The sequence below is a fragment of the Nicotiana tomentosiformis genome, chromosome 2, assembly GCF_000390325.3.
Source record: "Nicotiana tomentosiformis chromosome 2, ASM39032v3, whole genome shotgun sequence".
In the NCBI taxonomy this organism is placed as follows: Eukaryota; Viridiplantae; Streptophyta; class Magnoliopsida; order Solanales; family Solanaceae; genus Nicotiana; species Nicotiana tomentosiformis.
The window spans coordinates 142,483,313-142,510,970 of record NC_090813.1 but is presented as its reverse complement, the minus strand read 5'-3'; the positions used below and the strand labels follow the sequence as shown (position 1 = coordinate 142,510,970).

At 39.4% G+C, this 27,658-nt stretch overlaps 1 protein-coding gene across 1 annotated transcript; it reads right to left on the bottom strand.

Annotated features, from left to right (window-relative positions):
* Positions 1-5,646: 5,646 nt before the first annotated feature.
* LOC138905758 (uncharacterized) lies at positions 5,647-7,474 on the bottom strand. The gene is made up of 4 exons (XM_070194279.1): positions 7,385-7,474; positions 6,905-7,336; positions 5,977-6,174; positions 5,647-5,733 (listed from the first exon to the last, which is right to left on the bottom strand). The coding sequence occupies exons 1-4, from the start codon at positions 7,472-7,474 to the stop codon at positions 5,647-5,649; spliced, it is 807 nt and encodes a 268-aa protein (XP_070050380.1).
* Positions 7,475-27,658: the final 20,184 nt, after the last annotated feature.

Genomic DNA, 27,658 nt, shown 5'->3' with positions numbered 1-27,658 from the left:
TGGAGGATGATTGGGGAATATTATAGCTCTCAACTCTATGTTACCCCCTCAATACCTCTCGGTCAAAGAGTGATTTTGCCCAATTTGGTTTTCTCAAGTCCAAATGGGTATCAAACAAAATAGTTGATATGAGCTCAAGTCGGGTTCTCACTATCTCTAGTTTGAACCCTTTAATTAGGATAATCAAACCCTCAATTAGCCAAATTCCTTGTTAGCCAAGTTATCCTATACTAGGTCCCTCTTTCTCAAGTAGAGACTAAGTCAAAAAGGCATGAATCAATGTTTGCAACCATTAATTCTAAAATTGAAGCATAAATTAAGCTAAATAATCAACACCCAATCATAAACAAACATTAAATTAAATACCCATAAGGTTTACACACTAGGGCTGAGTCACAACCCTAGCAAGAATCTAGCTACTCATAGTGAGAATTGAAGAAAATAAAGAAACAATGCTAATTAAACCCATAATCTAAGATTAAAATGATAAAATATAATGTTTAAACACTAAAATAGTCACAAACTTCCTAAAATGGCAAAATGTAACGGCTACAGCAGCTCAAACTTTGAAACTTGACCTAAAAATGTGAAACTCGTCTAGTGGCCCAAAATTTCGATGACAAAAATGCCCCTCGGGAGGTTTTGAGGCCTCACAATTCCATGTGTGGTCTACAAATTTCTTCAGTTGCAAGATCTTGGATTCTGCAGCCACACAATTCTGGATTGCGGCTGCGAAGCATCTTCTGCGCCTGCACAATTCCTGTGCGGTCCACACTTCTGCAAGGCTTCAGGACTTGGTCTTTTGAACACTCTCTGAACTTTGAATCATTTGTCACTGCAGACCTTGTTATGCGGCCGCACATTGGCCAAATCCCTACTGGGCTCTTTCACTTGATCTGCGGTCACAAAAGGAATTCTGTGGTCCGCACTTTCTTCTGCGGCCGCAGAAATCCTTCTGCAGATCGCACTTCTTTAGTTCTGGGACCTTTCTTGCCTTGTGATTTGGAACACTTCTTTTTAAGTCGAAATTCATCATGGGAGATCAAACTTCCAACATTCCTGTAATTTGCACACTTTTATTAGTTTCGGGAACATAAATCAATATTTTTGGACTAAAACAAAAGCAAAAAGGTGATAATAAGTAGTCAAAATCCCCACTTATCAGTGAGCAAGAACCCATAAGGCAAACCATTGTTCCTTTCCTTGAAGTCTGCCACCTTTTTGATATGCTCAATCATCATACCAGGCAGGTTGATGGCCGTGTATGCATCCAGTGCTTCCATGAGGAACAAGTCCGCCTTTGAAGTGATGGAATGCCTATCTGCACGTGGGAACATGAGCTTGTTTGCCATCTCAAACATAAGTTGATACTCTAGAAGGAGAGACTTCTTGTGCACCCGTTCCCCTCTTTGAACAGCCTGAGCTTTTAGAATAATCTTCCTAAAGTCAGGGAAATATGTCCCTTCAACAGATGAGATCCCCTTTGTGGGCACACCCAAGATACTTCCCAATACAGCTTCATCCATCACAAAATCCACTCCATTAACCTTCAGTCACATATTGTCATCTTCCATAGTGAACAAGTCTGCGTAGAAACTGCGAACCTCCTCTTCATAAACTTTGGGACCCTAAATAGTAAACAAATGAGTCCACTTCTGAAACTCGCAGATTGCAAAAAGTTTCTTCATGCCTGATATCTCAAGAATATCAGTGTCAAATGCTCTACCCCACAACACCCTTTGCTTCTTTAGGTTTTCTCGTCTCTCAGCTTTAGACACTTACACTTTTGCTTTCTTGGAGGAACCAGGTTCCTCTTTGTCACTTGCTTTCCTCTTCTGAGACATCCTCACACTCTTCTCCTTCTTTCCAGACTTACTTTTCTCACCACACTCCTCTTTCTCAACACTCTTTTCTTTATCAATAGCCACGTCTTTCATAGACGATCCTCTCTTGGGCTTTGCAAGCACAGATTTCTTAGAGGATTTACAAGCCAAGGATGCAGGTTCGTCATTCACCTCTTCATCTTCAAAATTCACAATGTTTGCCGGAGGCACATCCTCTTTATTCACTAACTTTCCCCCCTTCACCAACCTTCTTCTTTTCTTTTTCTCCTTATTTCTCTTCAAAGCACTCTCAAGAGCTTCTTTCTTTTGCTGCCTAGTAGTGGGCCTTTTAAGAACGAACTCTTTTGGAATTGCCCTACCACTTCTGGAAGCAATGAAACTTGCCACTGTCACATCATCATAGTCCTCCTTACTGCTATCCTTCTCTTCTTCAGACAAAGGTCTCATCTCAGGGATTATAAAGTCTAATGGAACTGCATCAAAGTGAGGAGAAGGAGCAGGGTCAGTACTGTCCAGGGGCTCTTTTGTAGAGCATGGGATTTCAACCCAAGTAGGAGCAGAGTGCTTTTCTTGAGCAGAGGGAGCATGTCCCTCTATTGTCTCCCCAGTAGTACTGGCTGACACCAAGTTATCATGAGGCACCAGTTCCCCACTTCCAATTCTATTTATTTCTCCTTCCCCCTGAGAACTAGCGGTCACATCACCAGCGACTAAGATGAGAACCAGAACTTGATGGGGTTGGAGAAGAAACAATGAGTGGTTGTTGGTCTGAGTGGGGTTTTTCACTGGGTGACAATTTAGACTCTAGCTCTCATTGCAGTGCTTCGTGAGACGAAGACGCAGTGGGAGTGACATTGGTTGCACTTGAATACACTGGATTCTGGGAAGACATAGTGATTTTTGGGAGTAAAGACACGATAAAGAGAGGATTTTTGAGAGAAGGAAAAAGTTTGATGGCTTTGATATAGATAGTTGTGAGAGATGTATTTTGGGGTTATTTATAGGAGATAAGGGACCAATTACAAATGGGTGTAATGGACTGGGTAGACGGGTCAGGTTTTAACAGGTGTGTCATTTGGGCTTTAAAAAGGATGAGAGAAAAGGCAAACATATTTTTAATGACGTGGCACTTTTATAGCTGTTTAAAATGCGTATGAGTGTAAAAGGAACTACTAACCTGAGTCGAGGGAACCAGGTTCTTTAACTGGATTTTGTAAATATCAGCCTCATTCCTTTAGCAAAATGCAATGTCATTAGCTGCTTGTTTGCTCTGTAGTTGCCATGCGTGTTTACCTGTAACGATATAGAATTGAGTTAGAAATTTCCAGAACATACTTTTTAGCAGTTTAACTTTTCATCCCTTCATAGGCAATCATTGAGGGACAAGGTTCCTAGTTCAACTTGATCAATCCTAGCTTCAGTCGATTCTTTTTATAATGCTCTCTGCTCAATACTTTGGTAAATATGTCTGCTACCTGGTCCTCTGTTTTGCAAAAATTCATGCAGATGAGACCTTTTTCAACATTGTCCCTGAGAAAGTGATGTCGCACATCAATGTGCTTTGTCCTCTTATGCTAAACTGGGTTCTTTGCCATGTTGAAAGCACTTTTATTGTCACACAGTAATGGCACACAGTTAGAAAACACACGAAAGTCTCCCAGTTGTTGCTTGATCTATAACAGTTGAGCACAACAGGAAGCAACTGCCACATATTCAGCTTCTGCAGTAGATAAAGCCACATATTTTTGTTTCTTTGTACCCCATGAAATTAAGAATGGTCCTAGAAAATGTGCCATCCCAGATGTGCTCTTTCTATCCACCAAATAACCATCATAATCAACATCAACATACCCGACTAGGTCGAAATTGTCTCCTGAGGGATAGTAGAGAACCGTGTCATGTGTTCCCTTGAGATACCTCTGAATCCTATTAACAACGTTCAGATGAGATTCTTTTGGACTTGATTGGAATCTAGCACATAATCCCACACTAAACACAATGTCAGGTCTGCTGGCTGTGAGATACAAAAGTGAACCAATGATACCCCGATACATGGTTTCATTCACAGTGGAACCAGGTTCGTCCATATCTAGATGAATGGCTGTAGCTATAGGAGTATCAATAGTCTTTGAACTTTCCATCTCAAACCTCTTCAGAAGCTCCTTGATGTAATTATGTTGACTTATCATTGTTCCCTTAGGGGTTTGCTTGACTTGAAAACCTAGAAAGAAGTTACGTTCTTCCATCATGCTCATCTCAAACTTGTTTCCCATAAGCTTGGCAAATCCCCACACAAGGAATCATTTTTTGCACTGAAGATGATGTCATCAATATATACTTGTACAATCAGCAGGCTCCTCTATCTTTTCTTCAAAAAGAGAGTGTTGTCAATTTTTCCTATTGTAAACCCATTTTCCAAAAGCAACCTGGACAACCTTTCATACCATGAACGAGGTGCCTGCTTTAAACCATACAGTGCCTTGTCGAGCTTGAATACATGTTCAGGATGCTCATGACATTCAAACCCAGGTGGTTGTTTCACAAAGACTTCCTCCTTTAAATACCCATTTAGAAATGCACTCTAGACATTCATTTGGAACAATTTGAATTCCATATGAGATGCAAAAGTAAGGAGAATTCTGATGGCTTCCATTCGTGCAACTGGAGCAAAAGTCTCATCATAGTCAATACCTTCTTCTTGATTATAACCTTGAACCACCAACCTGGCATTGTTTCTTGCTGTATTCCCAAGCTCATCAAACTTATTTCTGAACACCCATCTAGTTCCAATAATAGTTCTGTCTAAAGGTCGAGGAACCAGGTGCCACACCCTGTTCTTCTCAAATTGATGGAGTTCGTCTTGTATAGAAGCAATCCAGTCAGCATCTTTCAATACTTCCTTGATATTTTTGGGCTCAATTTGGGATAGGAATGCTGAGAAGGCAAACATCTTTGTTGTCCTTGATTTAGTCTGAATTCCCGAATCAAGAGGAGTGATTACATTTTGGAGAGGATGTGAGCTTTTTGCTTCTAGTTGGACACCTGAATCCCAGGGTGAGAAGGGCAAGGTTCGGCTGTATGAGACCCATAATTTGCTTCCCTTGAAGTGTGATCACCACTTCTTTGTTCAGTATCAGGGGTACTTTACACAGCATCAACAACTCTATTTTCTGCTTCCGTTGCTATGATTGAGGAACCAGGTTCCTGTGAATCAACTGGAGATTCTGCTGCATCTCCCTCACCGTCCTTCTTGACTTGACTCATCAAAATCTACCTTCCCATTTGCCATGTCAATGATTCTCCAGGAACTATTGCATACTCTCAATCTTGATCATTCTTATCATATGAATCCTTCCCACTTAGGTGGTGAGATTCATCAAATATTACATATATACTTTCAACTACACATTAAGTTCTTTTGTTATAGACTTTGTATGCTTTGCTATGTGACGAGTATCCAAGGAAAATCCCTTCATCACCCTTAGCATCAAACTTTCCCAAATCTTTCTTACCGTTATTGAGGACAAAACATTTGCAACCGAATGTTCTTAGGTGAGTCAGCTTTGGTTTTCTCCCATTCAACAATTCATACAGTGTCTTGTTCAGGAGGGACCTGATCATCCACCTGTTTATTAGATAATAAGTAGTGTTTACTGCCTCAGCCCAAAAGCTTTTTGGTACACCACTGTCTATCAGCATTGTCCTTGCCATATCTTCAAGATTCCTATTTTTTCTCTCCACAACACCATTTTGTTAGGGGTGTTCTAGGAGCTGAAAAATTATGATTTATACCATTTTCAGCTCAGAATTCATCAAACTTTGCATTGTCAAACTCGGTACCATGATCAGATCTTATACCTATAACATTGTGGCTCATCTTCACTTGAATCTGCTTTACAAAGATAACAAAGACTTGAAATGTTTCATCCTTGGTTCTGAGAAACAAGGTCCATGTAAATCTAGAGTAGTCGTCAACAATGACGAAAATGTACTTCTTTCCTCCTCTACTGGGCATCCTCATAGGTCCAAAAAGATCCATATGGAGAAGATGCAGTCGCCTTGAGGTGCTTACTTCCTATTTAGGCTTGAATGAGGACTTGACTTGCTTCCCTTTCACAAATGCATCACGTACTTTGTGATCCTGAAATTTTAACTTTGGCAGTCCACGAACCAGGTCCTTCTTGACTAGCTTGTTCAACAGCATGAAGCTTGCATGCCCCAATCTTTCGTGCCACAGTTCTGCATCATCATCAACGATACTCAAACATGTAAGGTCTCCACTGTTTAGAGACTCAAATCCTAGAACATAGATGTTTTGTATCTTTCCCCACTAGAACCACTTCACCAGTAACAAGATTGGTGACTGTGCAGGACTTCGATAAGAATTCTACTTTGTTTCCCTTGTCACAGATTTGAGAGAAACTCAACAGGCTATATTTCAAGCCATTCACATAATACACATTTTTAATTGAGTGAGTGAGTGTCTTCCAATTTTTTTTAACTCCTAGAATGTATCTCTTTTTTTCGTTTCTAAAGGACACACTCCCACCTTGCAGGGCTTTGAATGAAAGAAAATCTTTAGTACTCCCAGTCATGTGTAGAGTAGCCACTGCCCATGTACCATCTTTGGATGCTTCCTTTCACTACTTCCTACACAAGGAAATCAAAGGTTAGATTTAGGAACCCAAACAAGTTTGGGTCCCGTATAATGAGGAAATGGGAGAATTAAACTTCTTTTTGTCCAAGTAGGCATCACAAGTTTCTTTTTGGGAGAACCAGTTTCCCTAGAAGTAGATACTTTTTCAACAAAAACTTTATTTTTTTGTTGGGAAACATTGCTTTAAAGGAGCTTTTAAAATGATCAGTTTCACCACAATGAGTACAAAGCCAGTTATCAGGTACAGTAACATACTTGCTATGTGGGTTGTAGGGAGCCTTTTTCTTTTGGAACCCGATGACCTGCCTTACCCCCCCCCCCCTCCCCAACTATTCCTATACATGGAAGTGAATCTATTAGAGGACCAGGTCCACTTCAGAGATTTGGCTAGGTCAATTTTAACCTTGTTTAGATCTTCCTGAAGTTGTCTATTTCTCTCAAGTTCAGCACAAAGACTCAATTTAGTTTTTTGGAGTTCATCTTCAAGCCTAATGTGTGCCTCAATTGCCACTTCCTTTCCCTTTGAGAGGTTCAAGAAATTTTCTATTTGGGCTTTCACTGAATTGTTTTCACCTTTTAACTCCTCTATTGTTTCCTTTAGATCCACAACTACCACCACCAAATCATCTCTCTCGTTTTCTACCTCTTCAATTTTCTTAGCTAGAGCATCCTTTTCTTTCTTAAATTCCTCTATGGTTTCTCTCAAATCAACAACTACAACTAGCAACTCATCTTTCTCATTCTCTACTTCTCCTATTTCCTCAGTTAAAGTGTTTTTATCATTAATAAGATTATAGTAGGCATCAATCAAGACATTTTCTAGAGACACTAGTTTCTTTTAAGGATAAGACTTCAATTCTTTTTGAACGTCTAGAAAATTTACCTCATCATCATTATCATCTTCATCCTCATCAGATTTTTCCATCAGAGCAAATATGGAGTCATATTCAGTTGCTTTATTTTCAACAGCCATCATGGAGGTATCGCCTTATTCATCATCGCCCTCAGATTCACCGGAGGAATCTCCCCACACAGAAAGGGCTTGTTTCACAACATTATCAACGACATACTTCCTGTTAGGGACCAGGTTCCTCTTGCCTGTCTTGTCTGTGTTGTGTTTGTAATGGTCCTGTTTGTGGAGAGGACAATCTTTGATGAAATATCCTGGCTTCCCACATTTGTAGCAGCAATCATAACTCTTTGATTTGCTCGAGTTTTTCCTCTTTGGAATTCCTCTATTTCTACGAACCATTTCTAAAACCTCTTTGTCAAGTAGGCCATGTAAGCATCATCACCACTTGAGTCACTGTTGTCAGCTTTGAGAACCAGGTTCTTCTCCTTTTGGGGTTCTTTTCTTTCATGGTCCTCCTCCTCCTGCTTCTTCTTCTTCTTCTTCTTCTTCTTCTTCTTCTTCTTCTTTTTCTTCATTTTGTAGGTCTTCAGATTTCTAATGAATTTGTCAATGGTCAGCTTTTGCAGATCCATTGCCTCTATGATGGAATTGACTTTACTATCCCAAGAACTAGGTAATACACTGAGTATTTTCCTGACCAGTTTGTTCCTTGGAATGATCTCTCCTAGAGAATGGAGCTCATTGATGATAGAAGTAAAACGAGTATACATGTCCTGAATGGACTCATCATCCTTTATCCTGAAGAGTTCATACTCAGTAGTAAGCATGTCGATCGTTGACTGCTTGAATTGGGTTGTTCCTTCATGTGCAGTTTGGAGAGCCTCCCAGATTTCCTTGGTAGATTGACAAGCTGAGATTTTGTTATACTTGTCTGGTCCAATACCACAGACAAGGATCTTCCTTGCTTGGATGTTTTTCTCTATGGCTTTGCGGTTGGCATCGTTGTACTCCTTACTTGTCTTTGGGAATATACTTGCTGGCTCGCCAATGGTCTTCGTAGGGATGAAGGGTCCATCGCAAATGACATCCCAAAGATCTGAATATTCATCCATGATGAAATCATGCATTCTTGTATTCCACCATCCGTAGTGTTATCCATTGAATCTTGGTGGTCTATAGGTTGATTGACCTTCTTCAAAGTTTGGTGGAGCAGCCATATGGATCCTTTCTAGGTGTTAGCCTTATAGAAAGAACCTGCTCTAATATCAATTGACAGAAACTAAGAGTCCACCAAACTGTATAGAGAAACTGATTCTCTATCAAATCCAACATAACACACACACAACAATAAGTAAACAACACAATGATATTTTATGTGAAAAACTTCCAGCTCACAGGATTAAAAATCATGACCTACACTCATAGGATTTTAACTTCACTACGCTGAGCAAACTTCACTTTACAACCTATTATAACCTAGGAATTAAACTCTTAATCCCTCACTTTCTTGCAATAACTATATTGCAAGTCTCTCTATAATAACTCTATTACAAAGCACACCACTTTGACTAACTCTAGTCAAAATACAAACACATAGTTTACGGTTTACCAAGATATCCTACAAGATGCTTCCAACTAATCTGAGTAGGAATTACAAGTAAATAACATTAACAAAGATGCAACAATACTAAGGACATACGATAAACTCAGTGTTGGGATCTGGTCCTTTGTTCTGTTGTTGCTTTGTTCTTCAAGCCTTAGAGTAAATGAAGGCAACGTCACACTTTAGAGAGACTTAAATAATTTAGGGTTTGCAAGTGTTTTTTCCTTGCCTCATATTGATAATATATAGGTGAGGTCATTGGGATGATGTAAGCAAGTATCCGGTACAAGGCATGCTTCATAAAGTGACTGATGTACTGTTGCGTGTGCAGTGCAACAGTGCAGCGACTTTAACAGCTGTAAGGAGTTAGCTTGTACTGTGACCGGAGAAACTGATAGCCATATATTCCCTCTACCGTTTCTTTAACTGATGATATTGGAACTTGTGCCAGACATGAGACTTGTTGTTCCGAGCACTTTGATGACTTAGTATTAGGTTCCCAATCTGATTCTCATAAGAAGTTTGTTAAATCATCAAAACACAAAAGCACTTAACCACCTATCATATGCACTCTATTCCCCCACCTTGTCCCCACGCTTCCCCTTTGTAAGATTTTTTTTTTGGTTTGATTTGTGTGTTGAATTTGCTTGTAACAGTTCATCATCACTTGAGTTTAACAGAATAAAGAGACTACAAAAATCAACTCCCAAAATCTTGAAATCTTTTACCAGGAAAACAAGCACCGCTGTGAAAATGTATCTTTTAAATAAGGAAAAAGAACAAAAATCCTAAAGGAGGACAATCATTTGGTTAACAAAAATGAGACCAAATGCGACCAATAAAATCACTCGTAAAGCTACACTTCTCCGGAGCTCTCGTGCGCTTCTCTACAGACTTGTACATGACTTGATCAATTCGATCAGCTAGAGGGATAAGACAAGAAATATCCTAACCAATAAAGATCTTCTTATTGATACTAGCACTGATGGGACTGGCTCCAGGAGAAAAGAAATTACACATCCACAACTGGTGATTGTAAAATCCTATTGACACAATGATTAGGTGAATTCACCATATAAGTTGTGGGTACACGTACATTTATTATTTTAGACATAAATTACATGGTGTATATAAAAATTAAGATATAATATAAATATACACACGCGCGCACACACACACTATAAAATTGTTTGTTATGTGACGTCCGTTAGGTGAATTCCCTGTTTGTACGAGGCAATTGATTCGAATAATAGATTTTGTAGGTGTCATGCGGTCATTGATGAATGTGCCGTTTACTTTGGCTAAACCTGAAATGGATTATGAGTTTGTGAAGGTAGCTGCTGCTGAGAAGTTGGTGAAGCTCAAAAGGCATAGGTCGGTTAGAGGGATGAGGGCTTCAACATACAGTGCTATGCCTTAGGCTGGAGTTGAAAAGTTGGTAGCTTTCATGAAGAATTTCCAAGATAGGCAAGGTTGACTTCTTGTTATGCCATTATTCAGTTAATTCTATTCTTTTGTGTATTAATAGTCTTTGTTTGAGTTATAATCCTTGGTGAGAATCTAGGTGTACTAGGAAATTGGAAACTGGGATGTGAAGCTGATGCTGAAATGTAAAATGGTAGCTATTACTTGTAGAAAGAAGTTCGATGGGAAAAAAATACTCTACATGTTTGTTATGTTCTTTGATTGATGAGTACTTTGATCTCCATGAAGAAAGATTGCAATATGGATAAGTAAAGCTGAAACATTTTGAAGATTGACAGAGGATGGTTCCATTTAGATTTGTAGTCATTGACTGTGTAGCTTACTCTAGTATTTTAAAAGGCATGGCGTTTTATCTATAACGGGCGAGGTGAAAGCTCTAAGGAACGGGGCGTAAGCCCATGGGTATTTAATTTTTAATATTTTATAAATTAATAAAATAAATATATAAATAAAAATATATTTGTTTACCCTTAAAAGTGGATAACAATTAAATTTATATGCGGTTTTAAGGATATGTGAGTTAATTCAATACAAGTAACCAATGACGTTAGATTAAGCAAATAAAAGACACAATAAATGGCCAAACCAATGATAAGAGCGAGTCCTAGCTTGGTTACTAGCTTAACGAGGAACTTGCCTTCGGTTCCGAGCTTACACTTATGAGGAAGTTATGAACAAAAACAAGAACTTTGAATCACTTTTAGAAACAGAGGGAACATAAGTATATTTCCTTGGTATGCATGTTACAGTGTGTCTAATGAATAACAAACTTTCCCTTTATATAGTAAGGGAGTTTTACCCTAGGTACAATTCTAAGAAAGGTAAAAATCTTCCTTTTCGCTAATTACTGATTTTCTACCGATACGGGCCGAGATTCACGCCATAATATCAGTTGGTCACGAACATCACGATTATTTTTTAGTCGAGTGCAGTTATTTGGTAATGCTCTCCAAAGTCTTGGGACTCTAACCGAACCCAGAAGAGTGGTCCAAAAGGCTCTAAGGGCAGGTGATTTGCTCGAGCACTATTACGAGAGGCTCCTCGCTCTAATTCCGATTCCTTATATTCACGTCCCTGCTCCGTTTGCCTCCCCGGGAAATTGTGGTGCTCACTGGACTCGATTTTACCCGTATACAGATAGCCCCTCGTTTCTCAGAGAGTAGGCTTGCCAAAATGATAGGAAACGACAGACGTTCTTCGGTTCCTTCCTTCGTACATTACGATGAGGGAGCCAAAATGTCCTATTAGTAACGTCGTTCTGACTTCGGACACATGTCGCTCATCGGCTGGTTGCCCCCGAATGCGAAGCGTCGCTTGTTTCCCTACAAAAGCCTCCATACTTTGATCTTTTTCTACTTTTTTACCAAGCTATTACCTTCGAGCATTCCGACTATCATCAAACTTCACCCAAACCTTCATATCTCCATCCTTGTTCTTCAATTTCCATAGTGATTTCCATGCTTTTACCCAGATTTCCTTCAAATCTTCATACCTTGTTCTTCATCTTCAAAACTTGTTATTCCAAAACTTCGCGTTCTTTCTTCAAATTTTCAAACCTCTCCCAGATAATAATGGCCAAAACATCTAAATATGTTCCTCAACAAGTTTCCACTTCATCTTCTCAACCGGCCGCCGGTACTGAGGCGGTTGCCCCTGAAGTAGTTGCCCTTGAAATGGCTTCTCCCGAGGTGGTTGCTAATGAACCGGCCGCTGAGCCTCCCTTGAAAGTGTTCATTCCCGGGGGCTGCTCAACTACAGATGACTTTAAGGTCGAGAAACCCTCACACAAATAGGACATGGGTGAAGGAGCATCAAGGTACATATGCTTCGTGACCGAAGACGTTCTTCCCATGGTCTGAAAGGACTGCAATTGGGAAGGAAAAGACGTAGTAGTCCCCGGGCCCGAGGATGCTACCCACGTTAAGGGGTACTTAAGTGTTTACACTTACCCCTTCATGCTGGGCCCAGTGGACCCGGTTGTTCTGGACTTTTACAAGAGGTACGAGGTGTGCCTCGAGCAAATTCATCTGTCGTTATGGAGGATCATGATCCTCCTCCGCTACTTTGTGAACAAGAACGAATCTCGTCGGTTCAAGATCGATCATCTACTTTGATTATACAGTCCCCGAATTGTCCGAGGCAGACTGATCAAGCTTACTCGCTAGGCCAACAAGGCCCCTTTTTCGAGTATTGACGAAGACCAAGGTTGGGGCTGGCAGGGACACTTTGTTCGGGTGAAGACCGAAGACTTGATTCCCCTGTGTAGATGCCATTCCCTGAGAAGTGGAATGCATCTCATTGTGCAATCTCTCTTCAAGCATCAAAGATTTTCTTTTCCTTCAATTGCTTCCTTCTCATTCATGATTGCGATTGTGCAGATGTCGCCCGGGTTCCGAATGTGGTCCCTTGGCTAAAGGAATGGATCGATGGCATCTGTACTCAGATACCGTACTCCGAGCGCACATGGCACGGACTCTCGAATGGCCGATGGGAGGCCTGTTCTCATGGTAAGACCTCTTTCTGAATAGTTAATACTATGTTTCTATCTTTCATCATATGACTTTCCTTTCCCTCTGTTGTTGTAGGTTTGCCTCAGACCACCGAACTTAGGTCTTTAGAAGGGAATGATGATGTGTCCTTGTCTGTTGATCCCTACGTTGCGGGGTAGCCCGGGGCTGATGTGGAGGAGTGATAAGTTTGTATTTTACCCATTTATATCTTCTTGATACTTAGGCTTTTGTATGATTTTGTTGAGAAACTAAGGCATTTATTGCGGTTTACTGGCATATTTCAGGTATCAAGTGATTTAGAGAAGATACGGAAGAAACCAAGTCAAAATGTGCAAAGTAGAGGAAAAATGACTGCTGCCAGATAATGCTCTTCGCGATCGCAAACAGTGACACGCGATCGCAGAAGACCAGGAAACAATACATCGTGAAGGCATGGCTAGTTCTACAAACGCGATGAAGAAGCTGGTCAACTGCTCTGAAATGCTCTACGCGAACGCGTGATGTAGTCTGCGATCGCAATGCTTTACAGCAGTACTCTTCGCGATCGCAAACCTCTTTTCGCGATTCATAAATCTGGGTACGACCTAGCTCATTTGTAAGGAACTTTGGCTTATTTTTCAGTCTGTTAGACTAGAGAAGAAAAGTTTTGGAGCTAGGGTTCTTGTATACACACATGGGTCTTGAAGATTTGAAGCTTTTGGTTGAGAATTTCTTACTCATTTATGCTCATTTCTTCATTTTCTTGCTTTGTATTGTATATCTAAGTGTGTAGTATTTTTCTCAACACTTAAATCTTGTTTATGAAAATATTTATATTTAAAGTGTGGATTAAATATCTTGTTGTGCTTATGTATTGAACGATTTTTATTTATTATGAAGTGAATTATTATTTCTTTAATTATTCTTGTTCTTTAATATTTCCAAAGGGATTAGCTAACCCTAGGACTCGCCCATTCTCTTTGGATTAATTTTGGAAAAAATAATTCGGGGTTGGAAAATATTAATTAACAAGAACTTGAGGCTTTAACCCTTACATTATAGATTCTACCTAGGGATAAGATTGAACTACTTGTAGCCATATTCGGGTGTGCTTAATCTCTTAATTATTTTAGGGATAATTTAATTAGGAAGTCTTGTTAGTCTTCGAAAGAAACTAATCTAGAATTATTACCCGAGGCTAATTAACATAAACTCGCTGATATTTATAAAATCGTGAAATACATTGGATCGTTACGTGAGTGTAATTCCCGATGCATCTATACTTGTAGCCATTGATCATTTTACTTGCTTTCTAGGTTAGTTTACATTTTCGCATTTAGCTATAATATTTTCTCAACAACCATTCTAAGTGTTTGACATTGCATAATAAGTAATAATTCTCTTACATTCCTATTCGCCTATATATTGTTCTCTGTAGGATTCGACGCCGACTCATAGTTGGGTAAATTATATTGCATGCGACCGTGTCCATTTACTTTTTAGTAGTGGATTTGGACGTTACCAAAATTGGCGCCATTGCCGGGGAATAATTTGGCGTATTTAGGTTGTTTGAGAAATAAGCGTAAGTGCTTTGGTCCAAACTTGTAAATATTTGTGTATTTATTTTCTTATCTTTGTTTATTTTTCTTATTTATTTTCTTGTTTATTTTCATAATTTAAAAAAAATAAAAATAAAAATAAAAATAAAAATAAAAGTAAATAAATATAAAAAAGAAATGGCATCATATAATGAAATTTGGTCGGATGATAGTTGTTCATACTTTGATGACCCTTGTCCTTATTGTGGAGGACCACACTCGTGGTAAAATTGTTTAAATTCTCCAGGGGCGGATTGTGCGCACAATCTCAATCCCATGAGTGGAGTATTTGTGATAAGTGTGGTCGTCAAAACGGTCATTGGAATAATTGTGCTTATTTGTCCTTCCCTTTCCCAAGCCCCCGCTATGATGATTCTACTTTTTGTGATGAAAAATATAGGGATATGGAAGTGGAAGAAATTGAGCATGGTCAAAATAGAGAGTTTAAGCTCATGTTAGAATGCCTACTTGAAGGAGGAAACAAAGAGCAAAATGCCTTGGAGGAGCTTTTTGAAAATAGTCTCCAAAATGATTTGGTGCTTGAAAGGTTGAACTTACAAATGGGAGAAATGCTTGAAGCTTTAGAGATTCAAAAAGCCTCGGAGGTGAATGATATCCAAGAACCTTCCTTAGATGTGGAAGCCGAAAATCCTTCCTTGGCACTTAATCAAAACCAAGAAGAACTCTCAAATGTTCAAAATGAGAAGATGATGCTCATGTTGGAGGTCATTTTTGAGGAATCAAGTATTGAACATTGGCTAACGGACTCCATAAGTGTTAGTGATGCCAAAAAAAAAATATGAAATTAGAGTCAACCGGTGCAAATGAAAATATGGTTGAGATTGACTCTAGTTCGGGGGAAAAAGAGAAAGTCAAAATTCGGGAAGATTTGCAATTTGAAGGCTTGAGGTTGCATTCCAAGCATTTTTCAACCTTGGAATTGTATGGTAATATGGGAATTGAGCCGTGCGAATCCATACGGAAGTGCAAAGAAGAAAAGCAAGAGCCATACATTTTGCAATTTGCTTATTCGAAAAGGCAAAATGACATTATTCACATGAAAGCCAAGAAACGCAAAATGAAGAAATTAAAGTTTGGCTTGATCATTTACTTACCCCCTCCCCCCCCCCCCGTTTCTCGTGGTCACAAGCTTGATTCCAAGGTAGGTTCCCATTTCATATCGTCCAAGTGGCGAGAAAAGTGATAAAGTTGACTTGCGTCGTGCCACGACATTAAATGCGGCGCTTGGGGGGAGACAACCCATCGTTTTCGAATTTTTTGGTCATTTTTGAAATTTTCTCTTTTAGAATATCTTAGTATATTATTTTTGACTAAACTGCCAAGTTTTAGAGTTTTTGAAGTTGATTTGGGTAGGTCGGGGTAACCGGGCAGCCAAAAGTAGTAGCTGATGAAAACTGCAGAAAACTATTGCACTCTACGATCGCATAAAATTCTCTGCCTTTGCGAAAAGAAATTTTTTGCTATCCCTATGCGATCGCAGAAAGAGAAATGCGATCGTGTATTTTTGGAAAATTAATTCTACGTGAACGCAGGTTTATCCATGTGATCGCGTTTAACAGGTAAGTTCTAAACCTTAAAGCACTGAAAATAACAAGGAACACCCACTTTGCCTCAAAACAAAGAAACGATTTTCTCATACTCCCCTAACCCCTGGAAACCATATCCAATCCTCCTCTTGTTTCAATTCCATTGCAAAATATTCACCCATCACTCTCAAGGTATGTGCATTTCTCTCCTATCTCTTGGATTTCTTTTTGTTTCTTCTGCTCCTCTGCTTAGTGTGAAATAATAAATGGCAGAAACTCTTGAGATTTTAGGGTTTGAGTTAAAATAGAAATCTTATGTGTTGTACATGTTCTTGCTTGCTGGGTGAGGTTGGTTTAGTGTGAAAGATTTTTGGGTGAAACGTGTGCTCAACTGACTGAAAAAATGAACACAAAATTGGTGCACACAACCTGTTTGATGGAATGCCCAAACGAACTGTTACTGGGCGAGGAAGAAGACCCTCGCGATCGCGATGGCCATTCCGCGATCGCGTAGGTCTAATTCTACTGAGAACCAAAGTTGCACATCACGATCGCGTATATCTTTCTGCGATCGCATAGCTTTATTATAGCTGGAAACCCAATTGTTCTTCGCGATCGCGTGCCTAGTTCCGCGATCGCGATTCATTGAAGACCATGCAGCAAAATAGTAGCTTCGCCATTTTTGATCCTAAGGCTTTTTGATCTCTTTCTTTGCCCTAAATACATCCTAATACAATGCTTTAAGTATCCATACAGGTATTTAACATGTTTACTCCTTTTGTAGGGACTTTGAGCTCTAAAATGGATTCGGCACCAAATGAAAATGTTCAAGAATAGGTCAAACAAGTTGCCGAAGAGGAGTACTTTGATCTGGACATATTCTCATTATTAAGATGTTCCCACCGCTACGAAAAACAACTGTGTAGAAGTATGATTAAAGAAAGAGGAATTCTCTTAACTGACCTTGAAGGTCTATGGCCCGAGTTCCATGGAAGATTAATATCGAGTGGATGGATTTGCTTTGCGGAAGAGCCAAGAACTGCCAATCATGAAGTGATAAGAGAATTTTATGCAAATTGCTGTAGAGACCGACTTCAAGAATGATTTGGTTGTTACTATTAGGGGCAAACAAGTCCGCTTTGGTATAGAGATGATAAATGCACATTACAATCTTCCCAATACTGACAACCGGGTGTACAGGGATAGAGCTAAAGACATGGGAACACAATGGTTTGTAGACCATTTGCACGGTCGAAGATGCCGAACTAGATAAGAAATCACTCAAGAATCTAGTCTTCTGAATTCACTGCCGAGGCCAAAACTTGGCTCTCCATTATCTGTGCTCGAGTCATGCCTTCACGTAATGAGACCGAGGTGACATTTGAGAAGGCGGGGGTGATTTGTGCAATCATAGAGGGCACACCAGTAAATGTGGGACAGCTTATTATTGATGAGATAGCAGAGGTTGTTGCAGAGAGGATTAAGAGTTTATTCTTCGCATCCATGATCACTCATTTATGCTATGAGGCTGGGGTGGAGAAGAGGCCTACAGAGAAGGAAAAGAACCCATAGAAGCTCATTCATCCATTGCTGAGAAAGGGAGCAGGGAATGCATAGAAGAAAAGAAAGATTGATGTAGCATCTCCCTCATTTGGCCAGTGTCTTGACACCATCACTGAGATACCCGATTCTGTCACAGGGCCTTATACTACTATTGTACCACTTGATCAGGGACCTCCCAAGACTCGCTCCGAGCTCACCCAGAAAACGCCTTCTAAAACACTTGCGTATTCCTTCCTCAGTTTAGCATTGACAGCCTGCCTTTGTAAATGTGCAGCAGCTAAAAGCTGAACTTGACATTTAATTTATGACCATTTGGTTAATTGAGTATTTTGGCAACTATAAAGGTGCATGCCCAACTGTCAAATATCATGATACGATTTTATCTTTTCTGACCTTTAACCTAAAAGGCACCTCAACTATAGAGTTTAGAACTTATCTTTATTATGATTCCTAACTTATTTTTTTTTTTCTATTTCAAGGTGGGATTTGCCTAAGATGAGCTTTACAATGAATAGACTTTCTTACTTTTTACTTACCTAATCTTATATTTTTAACCTTAATTACTAGAGATAAGTAAGAAACAGATTGAACTTACTATTAAAGAAATGGATTGGAGGTTGAAATAAAAGGAATATAAATATCATACTATATTGACAACCAAAAAAGTAATTCTATGTGAACTGATAAGTACAGTGCTGGTCCATATTTTAGTAGGTACTAGTATGTATATATATATATATGTATATATATATATATATATATATATATATATATATATATGTATGTATATCGGAAACTCAAAGATGGAGTAATGATAGCTCGGTAAAGGAAACTCAAACATGTACGTGAAGAATATAAAGACTGGAAAAGGCAGAGTTTTTACACCATACATTTTACATTTACCGCTTCTAAACACAGTAACTAAATTTTAGAAAACGTTCTGAATCGAGCAAGTAATCCACAAAGAGTGTTTATGCAAACTCTTTTTTCATTAATGAAACAGATCATTTCGCATCACCACATGTTTGAACAGCTCGTTAATCCTTCAAATAATATTATTTTCCATTCCATTAGGCTGAAGAAATGCAATAATGGATAAGTTCAGCTTTAAAACACTGTATCTAAATTTGAATAAAGTGAATTTCTTTTAACATAAATATAATATATAAGGTACACATATATGTTTATCCAGATAACAAAAAGAAGTTTAAAAATCGAATAAAAGTTTACTTATATATATAATGAAGTAAACCTACATGCTGGAGAAGAAAACATCACAAAAATTAGTCAATATTCAAAACAAAAATGTTTTTCTTTTTCTTTTTGAAGAATGATACTTTGAAGAGTCAATTTGTACAAATAGATATCAAACAAATAACAAAAGTTATACAATTGCTATCCTAAATTTCAATTTTACACCTTCTAGGAATTTAAAGGTATAAGCCGAAACCTCTTCATTTAGCTGCAGTCAAGCCAACATTGCAAGGGTATAATATTTTTTTCGTTGAAGAATATTAGTTTTGAATCATTAGATTATGAGAAAGGTTTTTTTTCTCGAATTCAACAAGAGGCACTACTAGAAATCCGGAAAAAACCGTCCACAAAAACCAACCAATGTCGGTCGGTAATAGTCAATAACCATCCAAAACGTGATCATTAACGTGTGGTCCGTATTTTAAAGGTCGAAAGAGCATACCGACCAAAGAAAAATTACCGACCAACATTGGTCGGTATGCTCTACATGTAGCGACACGGCCAGTCGTTTTGAGAGTATTATCTCTGAACCCTTATTTATTGCTTCCTCTATCTCACTTTGTGATTACGTGACTTGCCGGGAGGATTTATTTTTGTTTTCGGGGTGAAATAGGACACATAGTCCCTAAAATGGAAGCTGGAGTCGTAGGAATTGGCCGTAGTTTGAACTGTGTGAAGATGACTTCGGAATGGAGTTTCGACAGTTCCAATAGCTCTATAGGGTTATTTTGGTCTTAGGAGCGTGTTCGGATGTTGAATCGGAGGTCCGTAGGTCATTTTAGCGTCAATTGGCAAAAGTTAGAATATCTTGAGAGTGAACTTTTTGTTATCGGGGTTAGATTCCAATTCCGAAAGTTGGAAGAGGTCCATAATATCAATTATAACTTGTGTACAAAATTTGAGGTCAATCGGACTTGATTTGATAGGTTTCGGCGTCGGATGTAGAAGTTTGAAACTTTGAAGTTCATAGGCTTGAATCAATGTGTAATTCGTGTTTTTAGCATTGTTTGATGTGATTTAAAGGCTCGACTAAGTTCGCGTGATATTTTAGGACTTGTTGGTATATTTGGTTGAGGTCCCGGGGGGCTCGGGTGAGTTTCAGATGGTTAACGGATCAAATTTAGACTTGTGAGAATGGTGGATGGCACCAGTTCTGGTGTAATCGCACCTGTGCAAGATTGACCGCAGGTGCGATCCCGTAGAAGTGAGCAATGGGACATAGATGCGGGGCTAGGGGAATTGGCCAGTGGTCGCAGGTGCGGTGTGAAGGCCGTAGAAGCGGAGTCGCTTCTGCGGAAGAATGATTGCAAAAGCGGACGAGTGCTTAGGGAGGCCTGTCCGCAGAAACGGACGTTTTGGCGCAGATGCACACCAGCAGACGCGGGATTTGGACCGCAGAAGCGGAAGTTCCGCAGGTGTGGAAGGGTCGACCACAAGAGCGAGGGAACCGCAGATGCGAGTAAGTTGTCTCTTCTGCGACGCCACAGATGCGTCTATGTATCCGCAGAAGCGGAAATGCTGGGCATTACACTTAAATGCAAGGGTTCATGATTTTTGCTCATTTTAAATATTTTGAACTAGGTCTTGGAGATTTTTGAGAGCATTTTCTAGGGGTTTCTTGAGGTAAGTCCCTTGTGTTTATTTTTGATCAATAATCTTGTTTTTCCATAAATATTTACACCGAGTTAGTGTGTATTTAAGGTGAAAATTGGGAGTTTGAGGTTAGAGATTTGGAGAGTTTGATTTGAGGAATTGAGTGGCGATTTGGTGTTAGATTTTGATAATTTTGGTATGGGTGAACTCGTGGTCGAGTGGGTGTTCGTATTTTGTATCTTTTACCCGATCCGAGACGTGGGCCCGGGTTGACCTTTTGGGAAGATTTTTCAATTCTTTACGAAAGTCGTAGATTATGATTTAAATTAGTTTCTTGTAATTGTATTCATGATATATAAATTCATTTCGCTAGATTTGGGCCATTCGGAGTTGGAAATCAAAGGAAAGGCATTCTTATCGATTGATTGAGCGAGATTAGAGGTAAGTATCTTGCCTAACTTTGTATGGGGGAATTACTCCTTAGGATTTGAGTCCTTTATACTAATTGTGTCATGCGAAGCCCGTGTACGCGAGGTGACAAGTACGTGCCCGGGCTTATTTGTGGAAAGTTGACCATTTAGGTTTCTTAGGTTCTTATGTTCATTAGATATGAAGTTGTTTTTGATATGTTTAATTTCCCATTTACTACTTTCACCCTTACGTGTCTTAATTGGAATTAATTGCTTCATGTTCCACTCTTATTGCCTATTTGACTCTTGTGTGCCTTAACTGAAGTTGCCACCTCTTCGATTGCCACGCTATATTTTCCTCATTTCTTATCCTTAATTGAAATTGTTGTATCTCTTTCGTGGTCCACCCTAAATGAAGTAGTTATCCTTTATCAAGTTGCCTCGCCCTTATTTGGAATTATTGACTCATGTTATCTTCCTTGTTGTCGAATTGTACTTGTGGAACCGTTGTTATATATTATCTCTCCCTTGTTGAGCTATTCTTATTGTGACCGGTATTCTTTATTGTGTTTATTCTCTGTGAGTCCGTTCTACCGTTTCTATGTGTTCGAAAGCTCATAAATTGATTTACTGGTCATATTCTCGTGCATTATTGTGGTTGTTGCTGTTGTACTCAGTTTGTTGAGCCAAGGGCTATTATGATGTTCTGATATTAGCACGTGTGATTGTTGGAAGGTTTTGTCGGGTGTTTGTATGAGGTTTCTGTCATGCTATTATTACTATTGATATTGCACGTGCGGTGTGACAAGGCGGTAATTTACTTTATTATTACGCATATGGCGAGACAAGGTGGGAATACTAATATGTGCCTGCGGTAAGACAAGGCGGGCATTTACTTTATTATTGCGCACGTGGCGAGACAAGGTGGGCTATGTCGGGGATTGATTGATGTTGACTTGAGATGGCCTGGGGGCATTGTTGTTGTTGATATTTGTGTAGTGGCGTGCCTAACTTATGTGAGCTTTACTTTTTGCAAATTGTGGGGGTTGTTCCTTATGTTCCGTACATTTCCTCTACTCTTACTCTTTTGTCTGAACTGTGATAGAACACTTGCACAAGCATACACGTAATTAATCACCCATATCTGTTTAAGAAGAGGGATCCTAATGTTATTGTTCATTCATACATACCCTCATCCACTTGCCTTCTATGTGAGCATTTTTCTATTGGTACGTGAGTCGTCTGTGCATTTACCAGTAGAAATTAGGGCATGGGGTGCCAAATGATTAGGGTTCCCGAATTGGAACCCGTGAATTGTGATTATTTTGAGGTTTGGTACCTCATGGAAGTTTTTGGATAAACCTGGTGTGATAGCGGTTATTCTTACTGAGTTGCTACTTATCTTTCCCTTATTTGTTTTCACTGGATTTAAACTATGTTCAGCTTACTCTACTGTGTTATTACTTGTTGTGTCCCGCTGCTAATTGTTGCTTCTATTTCCTATTGCAAGCACCGTGTTATTGTTGTCATTATGCGTAGTTTATTAGAGATATCGTACTCTGCTAGTTCTGCACCTGTACTTGTCCAGGTTATTTAGTCTAATAGGTGTCTTAACTATCCCTCGTTACTACTCCACTGAGGTTAGTCTTGATACTTACTGGGTACCGTTGTGATGTACTCATACTACACTTTTGCACATTTTTGTGCAGATACAGCTATTTCAGAGTCAGTCGATCGCTAGCTAGTTGTACGGATCCTGCTGCGAAGACTCAAAGTAAACCTGTTGCTGCATTCGTAGGCTTCTGAGTCACCTTATGACATTGTATTTGCACTGTTTTATCTTTATTTCTAAACAATGTTATTTATAGGTTTATTTTCTAGCAAACTCAGTAGAGCTTATGACTTGTACTACCGGGTTTTGGGATTGTAAATTCTTAATGAGATTTCTATTTCGCATTTGTCAAACGTTAGTTAAATATCGTTATTATTTCAATAAATGTTAGGCTTACCTAGTCCCTAAGACTAGGTGCCATCACGACATCCTACGGAGGGAACTTTGGATCGTGACACTACACGATCATCTGATAATTTAATTGACTTACCGACCAATATTGGTCGAAATATTATTTTAATAATTTAATTTTACCCATCAGACTTGGTCGGTGTATTACATTTATTAATTTTGCTTACCGACCAACTTTGATCGGTATTGAAAAATATATATTTTTATAAATAATTAAAATTTAACAATACCGACCAACATTGGTCGGTAAACTGGACAGTGCAAGCAACTTACCGACCCAAGTTGGTCGGTAATGTTGAATTTTTGGGAATTCAATGTGCATTAATCGGCCAACATTGGTCGGTAATTTACAATTTAATTTTTTTTTATTAGTTACCGACCAAGGTTGGTCGGTTTTCTGGGATTAATTTTGGCAGAAAAATGCCTATTTTGGTAGCTACACCACCTGCCAAATAAAAACAGTATACCAATACCCTCAATTCTCATCTAATAACCACTAATTCACCACATACAACCCTTTATTCACCACAAATCCAACCAAACATCCAACAATAGCAGCAACAACAACAACAACAACAATAACTAAACATCCAATTAATACTTTAAAATTAACAAATTAAAGTTCAATTAAACATCACAATCCAAAACCAAGCAAAAATTGAGTAATTACAAGAAGTTCAAAATTGTTCAATGTAATTCAAAACTAGTTCTATTAGTCTAGTTCAAAGTCTATCAAAGTATTGATCAAGAGGTGTTTTCTACAACATCATCACCATCTGATGAACTTTCATCTACAAGACGGTATAAAGAACGGTCTTGTGAAGAACGGGAAGAACGATCACGGGTCAGACGAGTGGAACGATCACGGGGAGGACGGGAGAAATGATCACGTGGAGGCCTAGCCTCTGGCAATGACTCATGAGATCGAGGAACCGGAAAAGTTCCAGTAGAAAGGAGAGTTCTGATCTAAGCTTGCTTACCAAGGAATTGGGCATCTCTAAGCTTTTCTCTTTCCTTGGCCACTTCTAGCTCGGATGTAAGCTTTGCCACTGTCTCCCTTATAGATGAGAGGCTCTCCCTATTAAGTTTCTCGCCCTGTGAGGATGTCTCTATTCCTTGCATTCCACACCTATAGCGATGAAATATTTTCTAAGGAAGCCCGTATACCTTCCCCCTTTTTGGACTGCCAACAGCCTCCAATCATATTCTTTCAGCATCCTCATCTGAAGATTGGGTTGGCTCGCCCGATTCACCAACTGGCTGACTACGAATGAATTCCTCCACGTTACTCTAGTAGCGACCCTATATTATTTTAAATTACATTAGTATTTAAAAATTCTTATAAAAGTAAATTATAACACTTAAAGAAAATTGAAAGCTTACATATGCAGTCTCTGCCCGTTCATCGACCCACCTATCTCCATCCCTCTCTTTCTTCTTTTTTAAAATATGTGTCCCCTTGAATAGCTCATCATGGCTCATTGGACGCCCATACTTCTTTTCCTGAAAATAAATTAATTTAGTTAATAAATAGAATTGATATACTTAGAAAAGTAAAATAATTTAAGCAATTACCAATCTTCTTCTTATTGTCCCGATGATGATAACACCCCTAGTGTGCAAGGAGCCTCCTTTATCAGATGAGCGAGCTTTCTTTCCTTTTTTGCTCTTCTATAAGAAATCCTCGGTCTGCCATAACCTTAACAAATCACCCCATAAATGCTGCAGATACCAGTCAGGCCTCTTGTTCTTCTTTCTACCATCCGAGAAATGATCCGACAATCTCTTGCGGGCTTTATAATGAAAATTTGCAGCCACTTCCTCGCTATAGCGGTCTTCCCATACACACTTTCTCTGTATTTCAAAAGTTAAATATTAGATGGAAATATGATAAATATAAATTATTAAACTACTTAAAAAAATATTTATACCTTAAACTGATTGAAAATTTGCTCCTTCAGCGAGTATGAGAAATCAGTCCAAGTCGCATAAGGGCCATCATAAAACTTTTTGATCGCATTGGTGATTATCTTCTAGTCTGCTTACCCTGCCTGAACCTGCTATTTAACAATTAAAACATATGAATATATTAGTAAAAATATTATAAAATAATAAATGCAAAAATAACAAATAACTCTTACCTGTTACCCTCAAGGACTATGATGATCCTGCCATAGCGATCATAATGTACTATCTCTGGATTATCATCCTCAATATGTGTATCATAGACATGTGTAGACGGTGTAGGGGGATCATAGCTACGGTCTCGCAGGCGAAGTCCTAAAATGGACGGAGTCGATGATGAAGATGGTTGCGATCCCTGTGACTGCGATATAGCTGGATACGATCCATGTGGCTATGATATTGATGGTTGTGACCCGAGTGGTTGTGATATGGACGGCTGCGATCCATGTGGTTGTGATATGTAGGGATGTGATTGTCACGACCCAAAAACTAACCCCAGTCGTGATGGCGCCTATCGTGGAACTAGGAAAGCCGACTCATTTCCAAAACAAAATGATATTTTCATTTCAAAGATAATTTCAAGGTTATTTAACATAAAACCTCCATTTAAAGAGTTCAAATCAAAGAAAAACAGAAGTGCGGAAAAGAAAAGCCTGACATCGGGGTGTCACTAGTCATGAGCATCTACTATAATCTGTCTAACAATATCAAGGCTAACGCAGCCTGAAAAATAGCTAAATACTACTAGAGGAAGATAAGAGGGAGAAGAGCAGGGGCTGCGATCGCCAAACAGCTACATTGCTATTTCCAAGAAAATCTGCAACCAGAACACTCAATAACCGCTACCGTGTCCAGCTACACCTGGATCTGCACACAAGGTGTAGGGAGTAACGTGAGTACGCCAACTCAGTAAGTAACAACAATAAATAAAGACTGAGCAGTAGTGACGAGAAATAAGGCATATAACGTTCATATCAGGAAAATCTCAGTAAAATACCACATGCTTTTAAAAATCAGGATTTGAATCAAACATCTCGTTTAAACCCAGTTCCAGTAAAAATCATTCAAAGATATTTTTTCAACAGTTTTTCAAACAAAGGCTCAATGCAAAGGTGAGCAAAAATGATGAAATCATAAACAGCCCCTCGGGCAAACCTCACAGTCACTCGTGCCACTCGAGCATACCTCACAATCACTCTTGCCACTCGGGCATACCTCAAAATCACTCTTGCCACTCGGGCATACCTCACAATCACTCTTGCCTCCCAGTGACTCAGCACTCGGCACTCAGTAGGTACCTGCGCTTACTGGGGGTGTGTACAGACTCCGGAGGGGCTCCTTCAGCCCAAGCGCTATAATCTTCACGGAAAACTCACGTGCGATAATTATAAAGTATGTTGCAGGCGGGCAGCCCCGATCCACACTCATCCTCACAAATCAAGCCCTCGGCCTCACTCAGTCATAAAGTATGCTGCAGGTGGCCTTGGCCCTCGATCTTGGCCTTCGATCGAGGTCCTCGATCCTGGTCCTCGGTCCTGCCCCTCGATTCTGGTTCTTGATCCTGGGCTCGATCATGGTTTCGATCGTGGCCCTCGACCCTAAGCTCGATCATGTCTTCGATCGTGGCCCTTGACTCTGGGATCGATCATGGCTTCGATCGTGCCCCTCGACCCTGAGCTCGATCTGGGCTTCGATCCTGGCCCTCGACCCTGAGCTCGATCTGGGCAGAAGAAATTTCCAATAGAAGGAAATTGCAGCAGCTGTTCTAGTTTAATTTTTGATTCGTTAACCATCCGAAACTCACCCGAGGCCCTCGAAATCTCAACCAAATATACCAACAAGTCCTAAAACATCATACAAACTTAGTCGAATCCTCAAATCACCTCAAACAATGCTAAAACCATGAATTACACCCCAATTCAAGCCTAATGAACTTTGAAATTTCTAATTTCTACAAACAACTCCGGAACCTATCAAATCATATCCGATTGACCTCAAATGTTGCACACAAGTCCTAAATAAAATAATAGAGGTATTCTAATTTTCAGAATCGAACTCCGACCTCGATATCAAAAAGTCAACCCCTCCGGTCAAACTTCTCAAAAATAAAACTTTCGGCATTTCAAGCCTAATTCCTCTACGGACTTCCAAATAATATTCCGGACACGCTCCTAAGCCCAAAATCACCATACGGAGCTATTGGAATCATCAAAATTCAAATCCGAGGTCATTTATATATAGGTCCATATCCTGTCCACTTTTCTAACTTAAAATTTTAAATTATGAGACTAAGTGTCTCATTTCACTCCGAGTTCCTTCCGGACTCGAACCAACTAACCCGATATAACATAATATAGCTGAATAACACAAAAAGAAGTAGGAATGGGTAAAATAGGATTATAACTCTCGAAACGACCGACCGAGTCATTACTATGATCCACGTGGCTGTGATGCAGATGGTTGCGATCCACGTGGCTGTGAGGTAGCTGGACTGTATGTCGGACATATAGTTATATGGCCTTGTGATATAAGACCTGGTGTCTAGATGAAGGTGTAGGCCTCATGATAATGTGGCAGCTCAGTATAGCCGTGTGGTGGAGGATAAGACATAGGCATCTCTGAAGAGGGTAGAAAAGAGGGAGTATTATTATCCCCAAATTCTACCCTCCTCTTTCCCTTCCTAGCCTTTTCTCGACCCCGAGAACTAGTAGGGTCAATGTTACCTTGACCTTTGCCTGCCATCTGTATAATATAATACATATTTAGATTGAAAC

What these genes read in the sequence shown, in the direction of transcription:
- LOC138905758 (XM_070194279.1), bottom strand. Translation starts at nt 7,474, where the DNA reads ATGGCTGTTGAAAATAAAGCAACTGAATATGACTCCATATTTGCTCTG. An exon ending in AAGATGATAATGATGATGAG is followed by an intron (nt 7,337 to 7,384) that starts GTAAATTTTCTA and finishes TATCCTTAAAAG; the next exon opens with AAACTAGTGTCTCTAGAAAA. An exon ending in TAAAATTTCAGGATCACAAA is followed by an intron (nt 5,734 to 5,976) that starts GTACGTGATGCA and finishes TTTGTAAAGCAG; the next exon opens with ATTCAAGTGAAGATGAGCCA.